Here is a 17479-nt window from a genome sequence, read left to right as displayed (position 1 = left end):
ATCTGAGCTGTTTTGGTTGGTTTATCTGTAAACTTGGGATAAAGAACTATAATGTGACTGTGAAAGGGTTACCAAGCTAATTATGTGAAGTTCCTAACTTGTTTAATTAATAAAATAAACAAGAGCTTGTCTAAGGATTTTGAATACCAAACTAAGGGACAAAAAACACACAAGCTTTATATAGGCAGTCAGTTTAACATGCACTGCAATTCTCAGTGAGCTATTTGTCCTTCCTGGATTTGCACAGTGGAAAAGCCACACATCAATTCAAACATTTAAGGTTTTAGGCATGAAGGGCGATCAGCAAGTAGATTTCTTGCGTATGTGTGGTGGGTAAACTCATAACCATAAATTTTTATATAATCATTTCAATTTTGTTAGGAAAAGAAAAGATTCAATTTCTACCATAGACCAATATTTCTGCTTACTCAACTTACTTTTCCATTTCAATACATAACACCTGGTCAACAGCAAAGATTTGCTAAACATAGTAAAGGAAGCTGAACATTTTGAAAAATTTGGAATTTTTGTGTTACTCTAAGAATACACCAATATTCCTGTTTAACCCACAAGTTTAGAGCCCCATAAAGGAATTTTATTTACCTCAGATATCTAGCCTCACAGAACACATCATTTAACAAAGACAAGTCTCTGTTAGTGTCTCTTCTTCTCTCACCATCCCCATTTTTTGAGACAGGGTCTGAATACATAGAGCCTAGGCTGGCCTTGAACTTGCAAGTGCTAGGATCAATTGTATGTCACCGTGCATGGCTCTTCCTCAAAGATGACAACTTCCTTTCTTTAATCATCATGTCTTTAGTTCACTTTAGAATTATTTTCTATGAACCCCTGACTATGAAAGTACTATCACTCACCTCAGACATACTTTTCCTTTCTATCCAAACTGGAAAAAACTACCTTGGTCCATGTATAGGGAAGGGTTGTTTGTGACCTTGTTGCGATTGGAGATTTTCAAAATCACTAGTAAACAATGGTTTACAGTCTGATTTAGCTGAGAGTCCTTTCATATACCAAAAAATACAATTTGTAGAAGTTAAGACAAAAATCTCAAGGAAATGAGAACTAAGGCCCATGCTAAACAAACCCAATGAAGACATTCTGAAACTCAGTTTTCAACCTTGCTGCTATGACTTCACTTATGACTTCATGAAGAATATGTGAACACATTACTAATGACAGCCATTTATTTTCAGTATCATTTTTATTAAAAAGTGCATTTTGATTAATTTATGATCTAAGTAAGCTGTAAGATATCAGTATACTCTCTGGAATAATAACTTTACAAAGATTTAAAACAAACAAAATTTTAAAAGCCTTTTTATTTCCTTCACCATTATTGTTTTACGATACAAATATCACCTTGTGAATACACAAAAAAAAACCCTACAGAAGATAATTCTGCTGCACATAAAATACAGAATGGATATTATATATATGTATATTCACACACACACACACATATATATATATATATATATATGCTTCTTCATTCTTAAAAAACTATTTTGTTCTCCACATTGGCAAGTATAGAGTAGAATACTTCCCCAAACATACATATGTTAGGAGTAAAACTTAGAATTACATGCAGTTTCTGCACAAATATATTTTAAAGAAATGCATCTCTTTTTTGTTGTTCACCAACAAAATTGTCATGAGAGTAGGGATAAGTAATTTGTAGCTTTCAAGTTTTAGGTAAGTGATCATTTTCAAAACTCTCTTTAAAAAAGATATTCATGGCTGTTTTCACTGAGTAGTTAAAATCTAACTACCAAATAAACATAAAATAATTGAAGTGATACAAGTCATTGCTATCTACTCACAATATGTGAGCAGGCTGTGACTCTAATTAACATCCCCATTCTTTAATTCAAAGCAATTTTAAAACTATTAGCAGACTTCTGATTTAATTTAGCGATAAATGCAAAATTTAGTAGTGTATACATACATTTATATTTTCATGGAATACTTTATTTTAAATAAAAACATTTAAGATTGCCTACTGACCATACAATCAAGACAAGAAAGGCACTAGAAACATAGACAAATTTCTCTCCCAAGAAGCATTTTTAAATTTTTACTCTCTTCTCTCTATGTAAAAATCTTTAATTTGGTTTTCATAACATCATTTTTAAAAATAAAGTTAGGAAATACTTAGAAAATCACTTTATAACAGAATCTTTTTTTTTTGCACTTATTGACACACTGTCTCTGCTGATTTTACAAAACCCAAAGTAACTAAACCTCTCTCTGTCTGTCATTTTTATTTCAGTATCGGTGCAACAGGTAGAAAGATATCAGAATCAAACCCCATTCAGGTACTAAGAAACCTTCATAGAGACATTTGCTAGAAAATGGCTTACAGCCCAATCTTTGGGGCAAGAGATACGAAAAGTATGTTTTCCCAAGAAAATAATACGCTTTATTTCCAGGTATGACTGGAAAGACCAGAACATATGATATAAAAAGCTTACATTTATGCTGCTGTATCATATACAAAGGAACATGGTGGCTGTGAGTTTATGTAAATCCCAAACTTATGAACAGGAAATGTGTACAGTGCATGATAGGTTAGGTTTTCTTTATTGTTGTCCAACGCAGGTCCTTTGGAGAGAAATAAAAGATCACAGTGCTGACCAGGTAACTCAATAGATTAAGTCAAGTTAACTGTTGAAAGATAATAGGATAAGGGAGGTGTTTATTTTATGGCATCTTCTCTCATGGAGTTCTTAGCACTTCACACAGTTCCTCCTTCCCCCACTCATAGAGCCGTTATGTGTCGTTCACCAACCGGCTATATTTAACTTGCCTACTGAGGTGGACTACTGGCCAGGGGAAGGGCCAATGGTAAGAGCGAGGTACAATTCCTTGAACATTCTTTTCAAAGTATTGAAATGGCCTGTACCACCACACCCTGGCCAGGAGGTTCATTTGGGAAGCTTCTTTTAGCACCTGAAGTAACAGAGAAACAGAGACATTTGTTCATTTTAAGTTCAAATATTTCCCATGTTAAATTCACAATGGATCTGACCTATATCCCCCATATATCCAAGCTTCACCCTCAGATCACCATCCTGTACCAAATCACCATGGATCCTGTATAACAAGGAGAACTTAAGACTCATTCATCTCTTACCTATCAATAAATAAATAGCTCAGGTAGCCTTCTTTTCACTCTCCTATACCAAAAAGGTGAAGACTAATATTGAGCTAGAGAAGGGCTCAGGGAACTGAGAAAGGGTTAGGCACACAAATTAAGCAGTGAGTGGGCCCACGCTTAGAAAATATTTTTCATGAACAATGAGAAAATGTACTTGTTTAAAAAAGGGGCACTCTCCTATGTCATACAATACTAAGAATTTCTCAGCTTGATAGGAAGAGAATCAATGTTTCAAGACAAAATATAATCTAAGCTGACTGCCCTTAAAGAAGAAACTAAAATATCTGGAGATTATTTGTCTTCTGCCCCTTATCCCTGTCCAAGCCAGAAATATCAAGCCAGGGACAACAGAAATTAAAATCAAATGAGAGAAACTTACTTGCTGATTGGCCATCGTGTGATACCACCAGAAGAGTCTTGTGGTGATGTAATATGCTACCACCACGTCCACAGTGTAGTGGTCATGCGCTAAGAGAATACAGAAGATCCCAACGACACTAAGAAGCCAGCAAATCCAGTGATACCACCAGAGTCGTCGAGGGGAATCTGAAAGGAAGAGAAATCTTCCATAGTCCCATTGTTAAAACAACACAGAGGCTACCCTGGGCATATGCTGCACTACTTCTGGAACCCAATCGCCAATTTCCTATGGGTAGTTGTTTAACCTGTAACTGAGGTTAGAATGCAGATAGATTTTTCTTTTTTCTCTGTTTGGTGATCCAAGTGCCTTGAACTCAGAGCTTGATATTGTTCCTGAAATTCTTTGCTCAATGCTAGCTCTCTATCACTTTGAGTCACAGTTCTACTTCCTTCTGGTGGCTAATTGGAGATAAGAGTCTCATGGACTTTCTTGCCTGGGCTGGCTTTGAACTTTGATCCTTAGAGCTCAGCTCCCTGAGTAGATAGGATTACAGGTGTGAGCCGCCACAGAGCCTGAATGGAGATAGCTTTTAAAAAGTGATTTTATTGGTAACACTAACCTATATTTGGCTCTGGTTGGATTCTCATAAGCATAAACACACTTTGAAAGATGAATCTAATCCAAAAAGGATGGTTTAATACATTATGTCCCATTTTTAAAAGCCCTCCACTGTCATTTAAATTTAACTCTTGCTAAGTTGGGGTTAACGCTCTATTCAAAATTAGAGACCCTTATATGTGGATCACACAATGATGATTGATATTTAAGTGTCTGAATTGCATTATGTTCTGCAACTATATGATCATTTGAAAGCCTTTAAATACCTTCTAATTCTCAAACACAAATAAAAGGAAAATTAAATGCTGGATATTCTGTTGCCCCAAAGATAGGAGAGTATCACATAAATGCTTGCCTGCACCTTCATTTGGGGAGTCACCTGAGAGTAATCTATTAGTAAAGGCCTTTCTTTCTACTTTGCATTCTCAGTGGGTAGATGTTTATAAAGGATCTGGACCTTCAGACAAAGAATTTGATCAGATTTACCCTCCCCACACTAGCTGAGAAGGTTGACTGAATTCTCAAGAGGTCCAAGAATCAGTCATACATTCAACAAAAATTCATCATATACCAAGGACAGGTATTGCTCTAGGTACCTGGGCCAATGCATAAAGCCTGCATAGGGCCCGCCTCTATGAGGCGATTCCTTCTTAGGACAGAAGAGAAATAATCAGCAAGCTGTATATTGTACTTGAAGGTGCTAAAGGCTATGATAACTGAAAGTGAGTAGAACAAGAGGGATCATAAGGAGAGGGGGTGAAGGGCAGTTTGCAATTTTAAATGGAATACTTAGAACCATGATATATTCCATCCTTTTATTCTTATACCTTAACAGTACAATAGCAGTTGCCATTCATTTTCTGTATAACTCTATTAGTGTCTGTATACATCATATACTTTAATTTTCGTAATCTTTTTTCCCATTCATGAGGTAAGATCTTGTCATAAATTTGAGGAAACAAGACATAGAGAGGTTAAAGTCTCCCCCCCCCCCCCCCCCGCAACGGGTCACAGAGCTAAAAAGTCAGAGCACGAGGGCTCAAAAGTAGCATTTTGTGACCCACAGCCTCTGCATTCACAATATGTCACAGTGCAAAAGTCTTCATATCATTAAAGGATTTCAGGTATTAACCAGAAGAGGTTAGTAATCTCTTCCTCAGGATGCTGGCATCTGGCCTCAGGTCTTCTATTTTTTTTTTTTTTAACATCTGGTTACATTTGGCTCAAGGGATAGATCATGCTAGAATTCACTGTATTTGATCACACACTAAAAAAAAAAAAAAAAAGTAACCCAACACCCACTCTCCCATTTCTTAGTGTCCTCAAGCACATCTTTTCCTGTTTCCGATGGCATTAGTTTTCAAAACCAAAGTTGGGCTTTCCCCAGTCCACATCAATTCTCTTTGCTACCCCATAATCCTCCTGTCTTGTATTATCTGTTGATTTTTCATTAATCTTTCTCAGGACCCTCTGCTTTTTCCCCAACGGTGGTGTCATCATGATAGTTCAAACCATCACCATCTCTCGCTTTGATTACAGCAGCAGCCAATCACCTAACTTTCTTCGTCTCCAGTCTTTTCCTTCATTGGTTTAGTCTTGCAAACTCTTGTAAAGTGCTTTCTCCCTCATGGACGGTCAAGTCAGATGAACACTGACACCCTAGTTCTAACCCCTGGATAGACAATCTACCTCCATCAGATGGAAGTCCGGACTCTCTTGAACCCGTGTTTTGCTTTAGATTTATGCTATGCATTCTCATTTCTCATTATTTTCTTCCGTCTAAATGCCAACAACATAAACTTCCAGATAGTGCCGCAATACTCCCCATATACCTCCCTCCACTGCACTGTACATCCATCCTGCCTCTGTTAAACCAAAGCAGCCAAGTGTTACTTATTATTCTTCATAGGAGCTGCCTAGAAGATGCTGATTAGCCTGCTTTTAACAGGAAAATATTAAGGATAACTGAATTTTCTATAAATAGAGAAATAAATATTGGTTCAGGTACATTACAATAAAAATGAACGAACCAAGTCTCACATCTCAAAAACAAAAACAATATTTCTCATGTGTAAAAATATGAGTGGGAATGATACCGAAAGGTGGCAAAAAGGAGGGGTATAAAGATTTTCGTCACATATTAATAATTTATTTTCTTTTTAAGAAGGTTATCTGAAGCCAATGTAGCAAAATGCAAATATATCTGTCTATCTTGTTTATCTACCTATCATCTCTAAGCAATGTAGAGGAATACCTATACTATTTCGTTTCACATAAAATATTTTAAATATGTTTCTTAGAGGAAATTTCCCATTTAGTGTCTACTTCATCCTGAGCCCATAACCTATGTAAGAGCAGAGACATCACCTGAACCACCATCAGGCCCTCCGCTAGCTCTGTGTCAAGTGCGTTTAAAAAAGTGCTGCTGAGCCAGCATATGATCCTTCTCCACACTCCAGTCAGGCCTGATGCTGAATTTGTTCCTTTGCAGGTATATCACTGGTTTCTAACACCCCCCCCCCCCGCCAAAAAAAAACTGCTTTCCACCAGCACTACAGATGATATCCAGGCACAAGACACCCTCAGGGCCAGAAAGAAGCACTGTTGTGTCCCTCCACACATTTCCCTGGGTGCAACCCATATCCCAGGCTCGGTGATGAGACAAGGCCTCCAGTGGTGACCGGAGGTTTCTATAAACCATGGGAAATGGCAGGTGAAGAAGTGAGAAGAAAAGGCTGTGTTCGACTTACACTCTTTGATAAATAAGTAGGTGAGTGTCAGCATGACCGTGTGGCCGCTGTACAGATAGTCCCCGCACATGTTGTGAGAGCCAGTGATTGATAAGCCTCCTCCAGCAATGAGTTTCATTATTCTCCGCACTTGGGCTTCCCAGTCTCCAAAAAGCTGGTGGGAAAGAAGAAAACAAGGTTTATTATTAGCCTACATGAATGTATGCTATTTGTGATTATTATTTATTACTATTTATATCCAGTAGAAGGCTTTTTGTTAACACACAAAATCCCCACCCATGAAAATTTTTTCCATTCAATATAACATTTCACTGTCAGCATCTGGAAAAAAATGTGGTCCTAGAGATGAGGCATTTGACTGTGGAGCTATCCTTAGATGGTAGAACATTTTAATAGTAAACATCAGCAGATGTTTGCTCAAGTTTTCTTTTGCACTGTTAGGGGTTCAACCCTGTTCTCGCAAAAGCTAGGCAAGTGCTCTACCTCTAAGCCATATCCACCAGTACTTACCCCACTAAAAAAGCTTAAAGTGACACTAATAGATAAAGACTAACAGATTTAATAACTGCCAATTTGGAAAAGAAAAGTTTCCTATGAAAAATGAGACATGTTTTTGCCATGCTTGGTCAGAGGGTAGTTGTGTTAGCTAAGGCATCTATAGAGGATGAGGTATTCAAAAGCATGAAACAGACTCCATAATGTATACCTTCAATCTCCTGAAATTAGGTGGTTATCAAATGATGTTCCTCTTAATAAAAGTAGAAGTTTATAAATTATCTGCCTACGGTATAAGTTTAAGCAGATATATGGCTTAAAAAAACTCCTTCAATATAAGTTCTACTTGCTCTGTCAAATAAGCTATGTGATTGTTCTTTATGCTTCTCAGATCCCTGTTAAATTCTAATTGACTAATTTAACCACTGGGATCCTTTTTCAACATGCAACTGCTACTGTTACAGCTGTAAGGAAACACATATACACATTACAAAAAAAACATATTGCAAAAAAGAATCATGATGTCTAGTTAAGGACATCAGACTGCAAAAACTATGAACAGAATATGAATTTATCAGTTTAAAGGAACCCCTAGATACCCAGCACAAGAGAAGAAAGGAGATTTATACAATACTCCACAGCATGAAACCAGAAACTAGGAACTAAGAAGAGATGCTAAAGCCGCCAGAGGTTAAGAACAAGCTTTATTCCATATTATCATTAGAAACAGACTTACCAAAAGCAAATCTGAAAAAAAAAAAAAGAAATCCAACTTAGAATTCTACTTCTGGCTGTATTATAACTAGTCATAAATGATAAGATAAACTGAATTAGAAAGTATGTTCTAGAAAGCAAGCAAGTAAACAGAGAAAGGAATAAAGATATCTCTAGGAGGCTAATAAAGGGAGAGCTGAAGAGCTGTGCAGAGGTTACACATGAGGGCTACAAAGTAGGAGCCCAGCCACTCTGGGAAGACTTCTTCAAGGAATGAGGCAAATGAAATACTCAATGCTTCTATGAGCTGACAGCCACAGCTTGAGGCTGAGTGAAGACACAGGAAACCTCTATAGAAAAAAAAGCAAGGCAATTACTAACTCTACAGGAAACAAAATGTTGCAGAGAGAAGAAAAAATAATTATAGGAAATGACATGGCTTTGCTGTGAATAGCATTTACAGAACTGTACTAATGTAGACCCTGAATATTGACCTAAAAAAGAGGATGGGGAACTTAAAAGGAAAGATAGACAAGAAATTGAAGATGTAGAGACTGAAGCAAGAAGATCTCAAGTTTGAGGCCAGCCTGGGTTACAGAGTGAGACTCTGTCTCAAAAAAAATAAATAAATAAAATAAAGCAACAATAAAAGCTAGCTAGGAAGGGGGAAAAATGGCTCAGAGGGACATTAAATCCTCACTTCTTGAGGTAGGAAGTCAACAACAGAAAAAGCCCACAATAAAATTTACAGGGTAACAATAAACAATATCCCCATGTAACTTACAACAAAAGAGCAAACATAAACATCCACAAAAGGAGTTGACAATATAAAAAATATGATGGCAAACACTACAAGGTTCCGTTGAGTAGAAAGGAAGCAGAAAACTACAACAGGCACTGCAATAGTGTTAGGGCCAGAAGACCATTAATTCTCAATCACAAATTTGGAAAGTCTGTTTTATTTTTTAAATTGTGTATCAACAGATACATGATAAATTCTATAGTTTCAAATTAAAATCTCAATCTAGTTCTGTCAATATAATTAGATAATACATAGGGGAAAATTATGACCAGAAATCCTTTGGATAGCTTTCACATTAAATTTTTTTCAAGTTATCCTTCCAGGGGTATGGGCGTATAGCCCACTGATGAAGCACTTGTCTGGTATACCTGAGGACCTGGGTTCAATCCCAGGGCCTCAAACAAACAAACAAATCAAATTATCCTTCTGAACTCCCTTGTGTTTTGAAAACTGTAAATTATATCCCCAAGACAACAGCACCCCATAATTTTCCTTCTCATTTTAGCAAGCAAATCTCTTTGGGGAAAACTATGTATTGACAACAAGAGGGAGAAACAATGAAGTACACATGGCACTGAGGAAATCAGCACAAATACAGTACGGCATTCCTTACAGGTATCCTCAACCCCTGAGCTTTCTTTTTGTTTTTGTTTTGTTTTGCCAGTACTGTCCCTGGCTTCTTTTTGCTCAAGGCTAGCACTGCCACTGAGCCACAGCGCCACTTCTGGCCATTTTCTACATATGTGGTGCTGAGGAATCGAACCCAGGGCTTCATGTATACGAGTCAAGCACTCTTGCCACTAGGTCATATTCCCAGCCCCAACCACCACCCCCCCAAGCTTTCTTTTAGGAATATCTTCCCATGCTTGTCAAATAAGTGTTTGCTAAGGGAAAGTCTCTTCCATCTCAGTGGCTAATCAAAAGAGAGACCAGTTGTTTACAGCTATCTAACAAATCTAGATTATGTTCAAAGAACAAAGTGCAAGATAAATTATAAAACAACTGCAGCAGAGACAACCAGATGGTCACATACATAGCACACAGAAATCAAGTAAGATCAGACAAACTCAGGAAATGAATGTATCAAGTGTCATGGGATGTGCATGACCCAATGGAGGCATAAACTCCATCAAGCCAATATAAATAAAAAGTAACAAAATAGGAACTCATGTTTCCCCAGGTCAAGTTAGCAAAGCACCCATGACAAGAGATACAATGGCCTTCAATCTGCCAATGATTAGCTTTGTGACCCTGGGCTGCAGCAGAACCATCCTAAAGGCCTGTTTCCTCATCTACCATTAGGATAGGATATACTTACAACCACCAGCAAAACCCTCTGGGGGGAAAACACCATCCTGGTTTTCTCGCAATTTAACTATCTATAACCTTATCTATTGAATAGCTATTTTGTAACTGTCCGATCGATCATTAAAAAAATAAGCTTACAATTCTATGTAGGAAGTTTAGATTACAAACCTTTTCTATTAAAAAGGAAAATAGAAAAACAATGTTTGTCAAAATTATGTTTTCAAAAGCATATACGCAGATATACACAATGAAATCCTATGCTTCCATCAGAAAAAATGGCATTGCCCCATTCATAAGGAAATAGAAAGACTTAGAAAAATTATATTAAGCAAAGTAAGCCAGACCCAAAGAAACATAGATTGCATGGTTTCTCTCATTTGTAATAATTAGATTATGCCTATAATCTACAAGTAAACCCAATGGATAGTGAAAGACAAAAGAAATTATACATGGACATGACTAATTAAACAGAACTAAACATTTACAAAATGAGGCCAAGGGAGGATATTCTTAGGAGAGGATCACATGGGCTCAATACCTACGCGCATGTGCTCATATAAAATGATATTTATCAAAATAAACTCCAACATGTTATTTTAATTTTTGCATTTTTTTCTACTTTTTCCCCTTTTGTTGCCTTATTTGATTTCTGTACTTTTTGTCTTGTATGTAAGTTTATCTGATTTTTTGTGTGTGGGGGGAAGTACAGAAATGGTAGGAGAAGGGTGAGCTACTTCATCAGTGATACACTAGACACTATGTTGGAAATCAAATATACAACTTGGGAGTCGAGAGGGGGGAAAAACTGGAAGAAAATGAAGGAGAGGTGACACTGTTCAAAAAGAAATGTACTTGTTACCTGGCTTATGTAACTGTAACCCCTATGTACATCACCTTTACAATAAAAAGTCCTATACACAGGAAAAGTCAATAATTCTACATCTCCTGGTTTATCCCAGGGTGGCTCCCCTTCCTCTCCTTGGAATAGAGAGATTCTCTTCAGCTTCCTTTGCAGCCAGTACAGTCATGGGATTTGTGTTCCTCTGGAGTTTGTACAGGAATGAGTGAAAAAACAAAGGCAAAATGGGAAAATTAGGACTGCATCTTTCATACTTAGCATTCTTGTTCCCTTCCTCAGTCTGCCTGCTACCATCTGCCTTTATGCCTCTCCCTATATTCTGCCCAAAGCATTCTGAGTACATCCGGGGGGAAGAAAGGATGGACTGTGCTTACTGGTCCAGTGAATTGAGGCTGGGGTCTCCCCAGAACTGGGCTTCTGAAAGTTCATGGCTAAAAGCAGAGATAATATGGGAGAGACCACACTCAAGACGAGGAAAGTCTTGAATTTTTTCCTAGTATGTGAAATATGGTCCTTATAATCATAGATTTTCTTTATCTATAAAAAAGAAAAGAATGTAACAACTGTCTTCACATTGAATGAACTGCCAAGGGGCAAAGTAAATTTATCAAATCACTTTTCCAAACCAAAACCTAGAAACTAAGAGCAGGAGGAGGAGGGAAGGGCTTCTGATGAGCCACATCAAGTTCAAGGAGATACCTAGTGACTCTTCGGTTACTAAAAAGCAGGCTTCTCCAAGAATGCTTTGGAAACCACATGTTTAGTGGTAGTCCATTCCTCTCATTTAGTCTGGGGATGGCCTAGTATACTCATCATTTCCAACTGCAGCTGAAAAACAGGTGTGTTCACTGCACTTAGATCCCTCATTGGAAGGAAGGTGGACTGGGCAAATAAGGCCCATCAAATGAAGCTGCACAAGTCAGTGGCTTCAACATAATGGATGAAAGGTTGAAAGTGAGTGCAAAGGAGTAGAGATGCTATTTCAGGTAATCCTCATGTGCTCGTGTTACTACCCTGAAGGCTGTCCAGTGAGATCAGTTTGTGGAGGTGATAGTGACAGGGAGGATTCTGACCCTCTGTAGTGCTAGGCCAATGTGTGTGTTTTTGTCTTCATTTTTAACAACAACAAAAAGTTTTGTGAGTAAAATAAATAATTTAAGCAATAGAACAAAGCTTATGGGGATGGGAAGGTGGCTTAGAGGTAGTGCTTGCCTAGCATGCATGAAGCCCTGTTCAATTCCTCAGTACCACATAAACAGAAAAAGCTGGAAGTGGCATGGTGACAGAGTGCTAGCCTTGAGCAAAAAAGCTCAGAGACAGTGCCCAGGCCTTGAGTTCAAGGACCAGGACTGACCCCCCAAAAAGTTAGGTGTCCTATGCTTTTTTGTGAAAAAAATGACCATTCAAAAGATAAATGATACAGATGCCAGGGAGAAACAGTAGATTGTTAAATAATTACCTTTAACTCCCCTGCCTTGCCCCAAATCAGTACAAGGTATTTGTGCTTCCAGCTAAGGGTAATGATTAAATAGTCAAAGAATTATAAAGCTAAAAAGTAAAGTTATAATAAGTGGGGTTTGGCTTATTCTTGAGGGGAACTGTTCTTGTAGCTTCAGTGTCACCTAGGCTACACAGTGTCTATGAAGTCCACAGCAGTCCACCGCCTTGACCTTGCCTCCATGTTCATTCACCATGGATGCCTGGCTCACCCAGAGCAACTTCAGCCCTCAGGCTAAACTCATGGGAAGTGCCCTACACAGGTAGGACTTCTTTAAAGAGTCATTGATACTGTATTTTTACCATAGACTTTGCCTATACTAGTCAATAAATACAGTGACACGCAGCACAGATTTGTAGAGTAAGGAACATCCAGCTTAGGATGTAGAAGCTCTATACCATCCAGGTTTGTGTAGGTCCACTCAATATGCTGTTTGCTCGGAAAGCAAAGAGCCTAATGACATGTATCTCTGGACATTTGCTTTCATTCTGTCCTCTGGACAGTTCCTTTCATTAAATGACATAGGACTGTTCTATTTGCAAAAATAGATGCTACCCTGTAGACTGGAAGCTTCTGGAACTAGACATATTAGCCTATATGCCTTGTGGAACAGCATCCTATTAATGTAGCATCACAACTACTACAATGAAACAACCCACAGAGAGCTCATTCTATCTGCCTATATGGGCAAATTACATTGTGTTTTTCTGAAGAACAAAGCAGACACTACATTATTATTCATGAACTGCCAACCACAAAGATCCTAGGCCACTAAACCTAAAATCCTAGGCCAAGATCAGAACTACAAAGGCATTGAAACATCAGGGACAGAAAAAGTCTGGGTAAAGTCCTTGCTATATCTTGATCAGCCTCCCACTGAGAAACACCTCATGGACACTGCATTATCCTTCAACATCAACTCCTCAAATGACGTAAACAGCTAGACTGAGTCATTCTTTATATTTCGGTTGGTACACAGTCTTTCTAAAAGAATGGATGCTTAAGAACAAATGGGAATTATAACCAATGCCCTTTAGTTTGACCTTGAAGGCCCTATTGAGTAGGAAAGTAACATGCTTGAAAGGGCTATGAATACTTAGATTTCACAGTAGCAGGGAAAAGCTCAAGGATGCTCCCTATAATTTCTCCTCCCTTATGGTACCAATACCTAGTAAGGCTATGAAATAAAAAGGATAAGGCAATATCTTGTTTGTACAGAGATTCCTCCTTTTAATAGGCTTTTTAAAAAAGAGAGAGAGAGAAAAAGGGAGAGAAGGAGTAGAGGGAAAAAGGGAGAGAAACAACATATTATAAAATAAACAGGAATGAAAGATTGAAAGAAAATGAAAGATTTGGGATGGGAAACATTATCGGAAATTTCATGCAAAAATGGAGGAAAACAAAATACACTGACAAGAAACTGTCAGGCAAGCAGAAAATTATCTAAAACCAAGCAATGAACTCTGTGAAAAAACCAAGTGAGAGTGCAAAATCCTGAGTTCAAGCTCTAGTACCAACACAAATGAACAAAACTAGACACTCATCATTTACCATCCATATAATTCAGCAGGACTACCTTGGTATTTGGGTAGTAAAACCAGCCACATTCTCAAGTCAAGTCCTTTTAAGGTTGGAGGGAGTTTAAGAGATGATCAGAATGTGTCAGCAAGGAGGGCACAGGGAATACTCTAGCTGCTACCTTGCAAAGGTTATAAATCCCAAAGAAGAGCATCTTTCCACAAGGCAGGGCTTGAAGCCAGAAAATGGACACTAGGCTGGTGAGGCTGGTGTACATTGTAGTTCCTCAGCAAGTTCAAGGAGAAACCTCATCTCACTGAGACAAGCTAACAGTTACAGAGTATGCTGCTGCTATCATGTGTGAGTTTTATTGTTCCATGAACAATCAGCCACAGATGCCACCAAAACAAGACCCCAGTGCAAATGTGGGTTGTGTTGGGGCTGAAATAAGTCATATCTTTAAAGTTGAAGAGAATGATTTCACTCTTGTGGAAACTCCATGTCAGGTTAATGCATCCGCGGGTGCAGTATCCTGCTGTAGTGTCATCTTTCTCTTTTCAACACTTTTTAAGTTTAGGGTCACTGTGGAAACCATAAAGCACAACCAATATGCATTTCATATTAATGCTTAGTCACTATTTTCAACTACCTCATCAAAACAGTTTAAGGCCATTTCCTTTCTTGCACAAACTTTAAGCTGTGTGTGAATTTGAAAACTAGGGTACAGACTTTTTTCTTTTTTATGAGTTCACTGAAACAATAAATACTTACCTATGGGAAAGAATATATACATGTAGGTAAATAGCATAATGAAATTCATGAAAAACAACATCTAAGAATTCTTAACTGTTTTTACTCTTAAAGAAAAAAACAACTGAATCCTAAACAGTTGTAAGTAGATGAGAGTTTTTTTGGGGGGCGGGGGGGTAGAATACATGTTCCTTGGGGAAAAAACAATGGTTAGGGCAACACAGGCTAATCAAGACATCAGACCTAGCCTTTAGCATACACCTGGCACATAGACAAGTGCTTCCCACAAATTTCTAATCCAGGAACTAAACATACTTACTTCTTACCACAGTTCTCAGTGGCTTATCAGTGTTAACTAGCTGACTCTTTATCCTAAAACCATCTGAGGATGATTTATTCTCAAGCTGTTACATTTGGTGAGGACACTACTATCAATCAAATGAATAAACAATACACCTGTTTTTATAATTGCTACTGTGTATTTGCTGGAACACTGTTCTTACAAACAGTGCAATAAATCTGGCAATAGAAGGATTATTGCAATGGTGGAAATATTACATGACTATATTAATCAGAAAAGCCTATTTTATTTTATTTATTTTTTTAAGTTTTTATTATAAAACTGATGTACAGAGAGGTTACAGTTTCACACGTTAGGCATTGGATACATTTCTTGTACTGTTTGTTACCTTGTCCCTCATACCCCCCTCCCTCCTCCCCCTGTCCCCCCCTGAGGTGTTCAGTTCACTTACACCAAACAGTTTTGCAAGTATTGAGAAAAACCTATTTTAAAGTTGAACTTTCCTTAAAAGTTTAGTGATGACTGAGAACTTTAAGTATATACCAATAGACATAGCTTAAAAGTTGCCCCAAATTATGAAATATCCAGTTCTAAAAAGACTACGTTTTCTACAAAAGACTGAAAGAGAATCCATGGTGATAGCTGAGATTTACAGGCAGACAATAAGTAAGAGGCATGTTTGTGTTTGGTCTTTATACATAATTCTTGCTGTCTCTGACTTTATCAGGAAACCTTGCAAGGTTTTCTTAGCCACAGGATCACAGTTAGATACATTGATGGCTCACACCAACCCAAAGTTTAACCACAGGTTGCCGGTGGCTGGAGCTGCAGTAATCTTCAAAAAAGCACAAGGCCAAGAAGCAGTGAGGAGAAAATGCTGCCCATGGTTCAATGATGGATCCATCCTGTCCATGTGCTTGTTCAGAACCCATATCTACCTATGCCTCTGTAGCAAAATGACCCAACACACACACACGCACACATGCACACTTTGAAGGACTGGAATAACATTAACAGGAAGCTCTTAACTATCATTTTTATGGCAATATGCTGCTCATCAAGCCAGTCTCACAGCAAGAGTCCACATCAGCTTTTAATGATAACAAGACATTTCTTATATTCTGGGCACTGTAACATACACAAGTTCTGGAAGCTTTCTTGGAGGACCAAAAAACATGAGGCTGGCTTCTTGGGAAGGACTGGGGAAACAGTAAGGGGCAAGTACAGCCAGGCACTGATGGTTCACGCCTGTAATACTAGCTACTCAGGAGGCTAAGATCTGATGTGTGGTTCAAAGACAGCTGGGACAGATCAATCCATGAGTCTCTTATCTCCAATTAACCAACCAAAAGCCAGAAATGGAGCTGTGGTTCAAGTGGTAGAGCACCAGCTTTGAGTGAAAAAGCCAAGCAAGAGCATGAGGTCTGGAGTTCAACCCCAATACAAGCATAACTGTGATAACCTGAAAAACTGTAACACTTTTCCAAAAGGGGTGAGGAGGAGACCAAAGCAGTCATCTAAACCATCGGGCAGGAACTTTACACCAAAGGAAGGAATTACAACATGGGGTAAGGCCTGAGGCTAAGCCATTCCAAGTAATAGGAATAACAGAAGATTTAAGGCAAATTAAGGAGTTAAATGGGTATGCAGAACTGGGAATTGAACAGGAGAGAGTTGTCTGGAATGTATACCTTGTTTTGCTTGTCTAAAGGATTTATTGATTCATTACTTTGTTTACTGGAGTTACAATTGCTATTTGTAATCACTAACTGCCAATTCTGCTTCTGTATATCTGCTTGCTACCAGATGCACTACCACCTACATGTGGTTTATGCCTTAAAAACCCAGCTGAATTTGAGATTGGGGCTGCATTTCTGAACTCTTCTGAGTTGGGGTGCAGTTGTCATATGTCCATTAAACTCCTAGCTCGATTGATTGTTGGTATGGCTCTTTAAGAATCTGGGATTGGGCTGGGGATATGGCCTAGTGTCAAGAGTGCTTGCCTTGTATACATGAAGCCCTTGGTTCAATTCCCCAGCACCACATATACAGAAAACAGCCAGAAGTGGTGCTGTGGCTCAAGTGGTAGAGTGCTAGCCTTGAGCAAAAAGAAGCCAGGGACAGTGCCCAGGCCCTGAGTCTAAGCCCCAGGACTGGCCAAAAAAAAAAAAAAAAAGAATCTAGGATACATCAATAAGTAAACAAATAAATAAATGCATTCAAGGAGGGACTGCCAATAGAAAAGAGTAGAATGTTGGAAGACATTTATTCTTTATGGCAATTTCTCAAGAGTTCAGGAAGCAGTAGGCAGCAAACACATAGAAAGT

At 38.3% G+C, this 17479-nt stretch overlaps 1 protein-coding gene across 13 annotated transcripts in view; it reads right to left on the bottom strand.

Annotated features, from left to right (window-relative positions):
* Positions 1-1322: 1322 nt before the first annotated feature.
* Positions 1323-17479, bottom strand: part of Sgms1 (sphingomyelin synthase 1) — a 250008-nt gene continuing 233851 nt past the window's right edge. For all 13 annotated transcript variants that reach the window (XM_048338764.1, XM_048338763.1, XM_048338767.1 and 10 more), the window contains 3 exons: positions 6908-7061; positions 3558-3724; positions 1323-2970 (listed from right to left, as the gene is read on the bottom strand). In XM_048338764.1, the coding sequence (XP_048194721.1) occupies positions 2791-2970; positions 3558-3724; positions 6908-7061 (501 nt within the window). In that variant the 3' untranslated portion in view covers positions 1323-2790. The remainder of the gene's footprint in view (positions 2971-3557; positions 3725-6907; positions 7062-17479) is intronic.

The sequence above is a fragment of the Perognathus longimembris genome, chromosome 2, assembly GCF_023159225.1.
Source record: "Perognathus longimembris pacificus isolate PPM17 chromosome 2, ASM2315922v1, whole genome shotgun sequence".
Classification (NCBI taxonomy): Eukaryota; Metazoa; Chordata; class Mammalia; order Rodentia; family Heteromyidae; genus Perognathus; species Perognathus longimembris.
The sequence above is the reverse complement of the archived record's forward strand: the minus strand, read 5'-3'. Positions and strand labels throughout refer to the sequence as shown.